The sequence below is a fragment of the Nicotiana attenuata genome, unplaced genomic scaffold (assembly GCF_001879085.1).
Source record: "Nicotiana attenuata strain UT unplaced genomic scaffold, NIATTr2, whole genome shotgun sequence".
NCBI classification, from domain to species: Eukaryota; Viridiplantae; Streptophyta; class Magnoliopsida; order Solanales; family Solanaceae; genus Nicotiana; species Nicotiana attenuata.
Genome location: NW_017674091.1, coordinates 73,317 through 83,521, shown reverse-complemented (window position 1 = coordinate 83,521; position 10,205 = coordinate 73,317). Strand labels below are relative to the sequence as shown.

At 38.0% G+C, this 10,205-nt stretch overlaps 1 protein-coding gene across 1 annotated transcript in view; it reads right to left on the bottom strand.

Moving 5' to 3' along the window:
* Nucleotides 1–3,418: 3,418 nt before the first annotated feature.
* Nucleotides 3,419–10,205, bottom strand: part of LOC109217992 — a 16,246-nt gene continuing 9,459 nt past the window's right edge. Inside the window, exons 9-11 of the mRNA XM_019382301.1 lie at nt 4,365–4,663; nt 3,866–4,259; nt 3,419–3,807 (exon numbers count right to left, since the gene is read on the bottom strand). Of these exons, the coding sequence (XP_019237846.1) occupies nt 3,419–3,807; nt 3,866–4,259; nt 4,365–4,663 (1,082 nt within the window). The remainder of the gene's footprint in view (nt 3,808–3,865; nt 4,260–4,364; nt 4,664–10,205) is intronic.

The following is a 10,205-nucleotide window of genomic DNA, read 5'->3' as shown; positions in this document are numbered from 1 at the left end:
CGTCCTATGGTGAATTTCTTTGTCGATGTCAAGATGATTGTGTTTGAGCCTACATAGACGAACAATCAAAATTTAATTAGATACATATGATATATTTACTTATTTTAATTTTGTGAGGTACAATCTAATGAAGCATCTCGTCTAAGTGATAATTTTGTATAGTACATCAAAATATTTTTCATGCCTGAAATTTAAATTTACTTTTCATTTGTACTCTCTTCTTTAAGTCCATCCTGCTCCAATCAGAGGTGGAGCCAGAATTTCAAGCTTATGGGTTCAGGATTTTAAACGTTTTAAGTTATTGGGTTCTAAATTAATAATTTATACATATTCAATGAATTTTTAAGACAAATATAGGGTTTGAACCAAAGCTATTGGGTTCGGCCGAACCCGCTAGTGGCACTCTAGCTCCGCCCCTAGCTCCAATAAGTGGTTTTCGTGTTACTAACATGCAAACTACATCTAAAAGGTCTGAGATTAAAACATTAGTGGTAAGTATTAATTAATTGTGTACAAAAATAATTCATAAATTTCAATAAATAAGTACCAAATATAGTGTCATCACAAAAAACTTCCCGCCTCTTTCAAGAATACAAAATCATTTGAAATATTTTTTGGTGGCATTGTCATTGGATCATTCATTTACAATGGTGTTGTTAGTAAAAGTTATTTCAACTTCTTTGTGCACTAAAATGTAGTTGGGGTTAACACGATTTAATCAATCATTATTAATATGTTATATTTTGTGACTTGTTGTAGGAACACATTATTTTAATTTTATTTTGAGTGCCATTTTAACTGAACATAATATGATTAGGTAGAGAAAGCAAAAGAAGTATAACAATAATAACAATAATGTGTGTGTATATATATGTGTACATATATTTTGTACTTTCCACGTGAATCATGATCAACATTCTAATTTGAGATAGAAAATAAATTAAAATAATCTAACGATGGCGGTAGGTATTATTTTGTAGTGAGTATATTAAAATATTTCAATTAAGTAAAAGGAAAAATATTACTAGTTATGTGACCGTGTAATCCAAGTAACTTGTTAGAAGAAGGGTGTAAAATATGCAGAATATTAACTAAAAGAGTTAAGTTTTTGTTATTAAAAAACACCAAACATCTCTGAACAAAAAAAAATATTGAGAAGTAATTTTTTCTTCATGAGCGCTTGTATAGGGACAATGACAAGTTCTTAAACAACGCACAAAACCAATATTTCAAATTTCATGAATGATATCCGAGAACTGTAATCTTTTAAATGGTCTAATTTCATAAGGGATATTATATCTTCTGTGTGACATTTAAAATCTAATACACCTAGGAACAAAGCGATATTCTATAACTTTGCATCAAAACTCATCAATTGAATCTTAATTGAATGAAACTTTATTTATCGTATTCATTTTTTTGCATTTAAATTTTAATGTGCCTAGAAAAACCTAAAACTATTAGCACTTTAAAGAAATCCTCCTCCATTTTTTAGGATATTTATATTTAGAATCTCTCTTAAACCATATATTAGGAAATTTAAAGGGATGGTTCAGTTGTAAAATACAGTGGATGACAAAAAAAAAAATATCAGCCAAAAGTCAAAATAAAGTAGCACTAATTTTCACTTGGCTTTTCCTTCACTTTCACCATCAAATATATTTCTCAATTCTCATTACTGTAAATATAAAGCTTCTCGTGGAGAAAAATAAAGTTTTCATAAATTTAATCTACAAACAAGCATACATCTCTCATTCCCACCATATTAACAGATATAAGGTGATCATATGATTATCGAACATGTATGTTGGATATCTTTCTTTCAATTTATTTGTCCACCATAAATTTATCACTAAGATTTTATATTTGTCATAAAATGAGATTATATGGGGGAAAATGGAGATAGAACAATTGGCATATTCTGTTCTTTCGGAAAAAAGAATGGAAAATAATGGATTGAAGATTCATCAATTTAACGTTGAATTTTAACATTAAAATTTTACAGATTATAATATATAGTTCTACTTTACTTCTTTGATAATCTTAGAAGGTTTACGATCATAATAGTTTATTGTACCATTTTTTATTCTTTCACAAGAACTTTAATTTATTCTCTGTTCTACTTCTATAAAATACGGAAGTCATAAATTTTTTTCTCTCTCTAGTATATTAGACCATTCTTATGGTGCTTTTGTTGATAATAATTTAAATTAAGAGACAACATTGTAATAGGATTTTTGTAGTATAAAATTATACTACAACATCACTTTGAGAATATACACTCTTTACACCAACTTGAGATTATGAGAGTAAGCAATTTTTATATTTAGATATTGGTCAAGGGTAAATATTCATAAAAAATTTCTCTCTCTAGTATATTAGACCGTTCATATGGTTCTTTTATTGATAATAGTTTCAATTAAGAGACAACAATATAATAGGATAGTTGTAGTATAAAATTATACGACAACATCACTTTGGGAATAAACAAGTTTTACACCAACTTCAGATCACGATAGTAAGAAACTTTTATATTTAGATATTGGTCAAGGTTAAATATTCCTTTGTAATTGAAAATATATCATCACACAATTTAAAAATAAACATCACATGATTTAAGCATGTAAGTGTGCAACATATATATTTTTGTCAACTAAATGTTTTTTGGCAATGAAATAACAATTATAAATATATCAAAATTATAAATTTAACATGCATGTCAGGATCATCATAAGTCATGTGTCCTAATATTTACAAAAAATAAATTTCACAAAAGTCACAAAAGGTAGAAATTTATAAATAAATAATAAAGTGAAGTTAAGAAAATAGAACCCGACTTTTATTGAGTCTCATCTAAGAGACTTGCATATTATTAAAGACCGCAACCTTTCGTCTTTGTTTCTTATTTTTTTCTTCTGTCCGCAAGATCTAAGTGAATTATTTATCTTCTAAATATGTTAGATAGACTCCATTGTGTAAGACGAAGATCCACAAAACAGCAACCAAATATAGATTTATCCCACATGTAGATTTTGCCACAACATAATTCTTGACAAATATAGATAGGAATGAATATAAATTAGATTTATCGTGTCTTTCCCTCCTTTAGGGTCATTTAAGGAAGCAACGGTTGACATTAGTAACTAATACTACTATGAAAGGTTGCACCTCTTCAAATAAATTTGGTATTTTTTTTTAAGCAGAAAATTTAAATTAAGTAGAAGGGTAATTATGTAATTCAACTTTTCAGTTAAGGCCTTCCTACTTTTAATAAAATATAGATATGTAGCTTGTTTACATACAAGGTCCATTTACACAAAGAGCCGAAACTAATCAAAATACAAATGTGGCTTTGTACAAAATAAAATAATGGCTAGTGGCCAGCCCAGATATTAAATGTTCCTTATTGGGCCTGAGGCTAGATAGTCAGATAGCCCAGCACCTCCTTCAAGTTGGACGGGGAGAACACCTTCAACTTGGACAAGAATGACTGATGGAGCACACCAGGAAGAGACTTGGTGAAGATGTCGGCAAGTTGATTAGAGGTGGAAACATGAAACAGCTGAATCAAGCCATCCGCTAACTTCTTTATGATAAAATGGCAATCCACCTCGATGTGCTTGGTACGCTCATGAAACACCGGATTTCTAGCAATATGAATAGCAGCCTGGTTGTCACAATAAACAGAAACAGGATAAGAAACATGAACAGAAAGACGAGGAAGCAGCCTTGTGAGCCAAGTGAGTTCAGCCACCACTTTGCTCAGTGCCCTGTATTCAGCTTCAGCAGAGGAGAAACATGTTGTTTCTTAGATTTTCGCGCTACCAAGCAGTCACCCAGAAAAACACAAAAACCAGAGACAGACTTGCGAGTATCAGGGCAAGCTGCCCAATCACTATCAGAATAAGTTGTGAGAGTACAATAATGGTACCCTTCAGGTACCTCAACATGTGAAGAGCAGCAGTCATATGAGGCAGTCTTGGAGCTTGTAAAAATTGACTTAAATGTTGTACACCAAAACATAAATCAGGTCTTGTATGAGTCAAGAAGAGAGGCTTGCCAATTAGACTCCTGTACCTTTCAGGATGGGCAAACAACTCACCAGAATCAGCCTTCAACTTGGAATTTAAATCCAAAGGTGAAACAACAGAAGACACCTCCAAACAGTTATATTTTTTAAGTAGATCCAAAACAAATTTTCTCTGATTTAAGAATACACCAGCAGGTGAAGTACTAACCTCAATCCCCAAGAAATAGTGCTAGAAACCCAAATCTTTTATCTTAAAATCATTATCCAAAAACTTCTTAAGAGCAGCAATTTCAACAAGATTGTTTCCTGTCAAGATGATATCATCTACATATACAGCAAGAATGACAATATCACCAGAAGACCCTTTGACAAATAGAGAGTAATCATTTAAGGAATGAGTATACCCTCTGGAACATAAAGCTTGGGACAACTTTGCATACCATTGCCTGGAAGGCTGCTTCAAGCCATAGAGGGATTTCTTTAGTTTGCAAACTAAGGGGGCAGATGAGGAAGAAGAGGAAATTGAAAGACCTTGAGGAAGCTTCATATAAACTTCCTCATGCAGATCACCATGAAGGAAAGCATTATTCACATCAAGCTGCAACATAGACCAACCATGCTTAACAGCAACAGCTATAAGACATTTAACAGTGGACAATTTTACAACAGGTGAAAAGGTTTCAGTGAAATCCACTCCTTCCACCTGTGTATCACCCCTAATCACAAGCCTAGCTTTATATCTCTCTACACTACCATCGGCTCTGTCACGACCCAAATCCACTACCGGTCGCGATGGCGCCGGACACCGTTGTCAGGCAAGCCAACTAAATCCTCTTTTAATACCTTTGAAAATCTAAGGGTTTTCCTTCCATTTTCATATATAAAATAATCTCTGTTTCGATTCAGATTAAGAAATAACTATTAATACACATCTTTCGAAAAACCATCCCAGAACCCGGTGTCACAAGTGCATGAGCAACTACTGATAAGGAAAATAAAATACAATATCTGTCCGAAGTACAGTGGACCGGAAGTAAATAAATAAAGTACGGGAAGGGAACTACACTAGCTGGGCGGGTCGCCTAGAACAATGCAGCTCACATAGTCCCAAACATCCGTGATGCTATCAAATGTAAAAATATACATGTGCAACAAAAATGCACAAAGTGTAGTATGAGTACGTAATCAACGTGTACTCAGTGAGTATCACCGCCTAACCCCGAAGAGGTAGAGACGAGATGGTCAACCTGGACACTCACTGCGGTTCCAATAATAATATACTAAATGTGTGAGGAAATTCATGGATTCATATACAGGTTCTAATCATCCGAAGCTGTAAAACAGGTAAACACCTTTTAACAATTAACAAAGGATTTTCAAGATTTACTCTTTATTAATCTTTTCAATTTTATATCAAGCCACGACGAGCAAATTTTCACGTTTAAAAATTCTCAAGCGACAAATAACATCAGCAAATCACACCGAGGCGACGACCGATCCACAAAATTAAACCTGTGCACTGCGAGGGTCGAACGGCACGAACCATAGATGCATCTATTTAATTCGCGAGGCGTTCGGCCCGTTCCATAAATAAACACATACCCTGCTCGCGAATCAAGCATGCGACGCAGGTACACATAAAATACATGCTCAAGTAGCCAATTAAGAATTTATCGGGGAATAATTATCCAAATAATACCAATTCTCCTTTAACAACCTTTAAGAAATGAAGTTTAGTCCTTTTAGAAATTTACTTACTAATTCAATTGTGATTTTAAGCAATACAGGCTATCCATGGGTTCACAATTAGTCCAAGTATAACATGCTTTTGGGTCCTATCTACCCGGACAATAGCGTAATAGTAGCTACGCACAGGACTCTCGGTCACCTCGTGCGTACGTAGCCCCCACATATAGGAGCACATAATCAATTATTTCACCTAGGGGGTACAATTCCCTCTTACAAGGTTCGAAAGGAACTCACCTCGCTCCGAAGACTCATAATCCGCATTCTACATTCTTCCGAAGGCTTGAACCGACGCACATTGCACCAACCAAACTAGCCAATTAACGACAAACTAATGGAACATACTCGAATACTCGTTAACAATTCAATTATAACAAATTCCCAACTCCGCTTAGTGAAATGACCAAAAATTGCCCTCGGGCCCACTGTGCCGGAATCCGAAATTTTTCGAAGATAAAGCTTACCATGACTTTACTGCTCAAATATACATTTACTCCTAATCCTCATGCTCAAATTCGTGGCTAAATTCCAATTTATAAATTTCTAGGTCTTCTTCTAAAACACCAATTTCCCCCACAATTTTCATGCCAAATCCATGATATAATCTTGTATTTAACTTGGAATGAGTAGGAGTAACTTACCTTGACATAGATGACGAAATCCCGTCTTTGAAGCTCTCCAAAATCGCCAAATGAAGTGAAGAAAAGGGGTGAAATGAGCAAAATCCGACTTTAAAACAACCCCTCCTGCCACAGTGATTTTCGCACCTGCTGGTCACTTTTTCCGCTTCACTCTGCGGCTTCCTTGGGCCTGGCCCCTTCCGCTTCTGCGATATCACTTCCGCAGATGCGGTCCCGCTTCTGCGGAACCTTGACCGCATCTGCGGTCCACGAACCTTCGAACAATTCCGCTTCTGCGGCTCCCTCTACCGCTTCTGCGGGGCCGCTTCTGCGGTCCCATTTACGCAGAAGCGGAAATACCAGCAATCAGCAAACCTCAGCCTTCCCAAAAATCCATTTTCGATCCGTTAACCACCCGAATCCACCCGAGGCCCCCGGGACCCAAACCAATCACACCCACCAGTCCCAAAACACATTACGAACTTGCTCGAGGCCTCAAATCACATCAAACAACGCTAAAATCATGAATCACACCCCAATTCAAGCTTTACGAACTTTAGAATTTCAAACTTCTATTTCCGATGTTTAACCCTATCAAATCACGTCCGATTGACCTCAAATTTTGCACGCAAGTCATATTTGACATTACGGACCTACTGCAACTTCCGGAATCGGATTCCGACCCCGATATCAAAAAGTCAACCTCCGGTCAAACTTCTCAAAAACCTTCAAATTCCTATCTTTAGCCAAATGGCTCCAAAATGACCTACGGACCTCCGAATTCACTTCCGATCGCGCTCCCAACTCCAGAATCACCATACGGAGCTATTCCCAGACTCGGAATCCCAACGGGACATTGATAACACTGAAATGCACTTCAAGCCAAACTTAAGAAATTCCTTCTAAAATGCTAACTTCCACATTAGGCGCCAAAACGCTCCCGGGTTATCCAAAACCCGATCCGGGCATACGCCCAAGTCCGAAATCATCATACGAACCTGCTGGAACCTTCAGATCCCGATTCCGAGGTCGTTTACTCAAAATTCCAATCCTAGTTCATTCTTTCAACTTTAAGCTTCCGAAATGAGGATTCTCTTCCCAAATCAACTCCGAACTTTCCGAAATTCAATTCCGACCACGCGTACAAGTCATAATACCGGAAATGAAGCTGTTCATGGCCTCCGACTGCTGAACGGAGCGCTAGCACTTGAAACGACCGGTCGGGTCGTTACATTCTCTCCCACTTAAACATACGTTCGTCCTCGAACGTGCTGAGAACCATACTGAAGTAGTCTGAAATCACTGTTTAGCACCTCATGCACCGTCCCGTGCTACCACAACTTAGCTGAGCACGCTAGCTCGATAAATTCTGAAGATATTCCCTTTTATTCAAGCAATTAAGCCTTAGAGCCCGATTCCAACATCCGGAATCATATGCCAGGCCTGCTTCCAACATACATCACCATATCAATCACCACACGCTGTACTCAAGCACGATTGCATAACTTTGTTGAATTCACACTTTGCATTACCCACTCGTAGGGCCACAATAACCCTTTTTTTTATCAACTTAGTCAAAATCCTACTAATCTGATGCTCCCATTGCACCCCATGACACATACAGGTCTTACTCTAACCTTTACCATACCGCCATGACGGAAGAGATGTACTAACATTCATAATCAATTGCCGAGTCAACAAAACATTAGGTCTATACTCCTGACAAGGCCTTCACCTAATTCTGAACCCAATAATGGTCTTATCTCCATAACATACCTCATATAGCTGGATTGCACAGAATCCTAGATCAAGGGATCTCGTCTCATCCGATACAACTGCTCAGGCAATAAGCCACCCCAGAAATTGTTAAAATCTCATATGATACTACCCTGCGCCAATAGGCCACCAATTCGAACGCATTGCAAAAGGAAAACGAACTCTGGAAGGAACCTAACTCCCGCACTACTACGGACTTTCCCTAGAAAATAGGAAGCGAAACACACAAATATAGGAAACTACACTCATATCACTCTGTTGCGGCGTGCAACCCGATCCACACAGCATAACCATGGCAGCGTGCCACCCGATCCAAATAACATACCCATGGTGGCGTGCCACCCGATCCAAACGTAGAAATCACATAAGGAGATACGCATCGAGCTAAATTGCTCATTATAATGAATTACCGAATCTCGGTCTCAAGCACTCTAAGTGTATAGTACCATTCCCTGGGGAACACATAGCGCCATAAGCTACAAAACCCAAGCACAACTGAGGTGCGATACAAGATCTAAATCTCGAGAGCCATTCCGCTCACATAACATCATCGCCACGCGGAACCTTAACACATAAGAATTTACCAAGCCGTCTCACCACTCATACGGTGCCATACATCATTACCTGGGATAGCTGATGACAAAATAACACCCCGACTGTCCCTCCATAAGGAACGCTCGCTGAAACATACACAACTGGCCTGATATAAAGCCTTGTTTACATATAAATCAATCCACTGATCCCAAGCCGATTTCTGATTGCACCAGCTTGGCTAATAACCTTTCAAAGGTCCATACTAATTTCCCTCTTCTCATAACACACAAGGACAACCATCATAACCGGAGCGAACCTCCACAGTCCATAACCCAATAAACAGAGTGCCCTCCAGGCATAAATTCTCAATTTAATGATATTACCACAATCCTCATACTTGGTCTAGATCTTAAATCAGTCAAGTGACTTCGTGCCACATTTATGAAACCTTCCTGTGGATACACCCCTCACAACCTGCTATAACAATTTACTGGATCTTACCTCCAACCCACCGACCGCACTAACGCTGAAAAGAGATCAAGAATCATTAACCATGATACAAGCCCTCTTTACAAAAACACCAATCTCAGGTGACGCTAAAGGCAATACCGACTCACTTTAAACACCAAAGCTCCTTTCCTGCTCATCCGAGCCCGTGACATCCTTACCAGCACCAAGCTACAACCTTGATTCTCACTTCGAATTTCTATGCTACTCACTGCACCCAATGTGCCAACATACGATAGAACACGATTTTTAACACTAACATCTTAACACTTCATCCTATAAGAACCTTCTACTTAACTCACTTCTGGAGTGCCATAGCAGCACACAGGCGAATTTTTCATAACCGTAGAATATGCAAATCTCTAAGTAGTGGTCTAAGCCACCATAGCCCCTTCCGGAATCTGCTTCCACACAACAGGCCATAACAATAGAAGGCCTCTGAATAACATCAATTGCGGCGGCTGACAAGCCTGATACGTACCGTCACAAATCACTTACATAACTCGATCACGCTGCAGAAACTGACTGCCAACACCAATATGCCAAATTCAACTATGGCCAATCAACTACCTTCTTCCAATTTATCCTTGATTGCCTTGAAGATATTACTGATTTCTTCCAGCACGTAACATACTCCCTCTGCACTCATCCTGAGCGACCTCGAATCACGAGACCATGCTGTCTCAAATCCCACGAACCATTTCATACCTCTGAACTGCTACATCTCAAGTTAGAATATCACAGATCATTCTGAGTCTCCATTCGTAAGCTGCTGCAAAAGCTTGATTCTCAACTGCACCTATAGGCTCGAAATCATTAAGCACCATACTCTACCTCTTTTTGAACCTATTAGGACCGTTACTGAGAGCCACCCGCTCTGACTTGGTCCCGAATATAATTAGCTCCATAAATTTTACAACACATGAACACCCTCTCGACGAGGCACCCGGCGGAATCACTTCCTTGAAACCTGCTATTATACAAGGCATAAA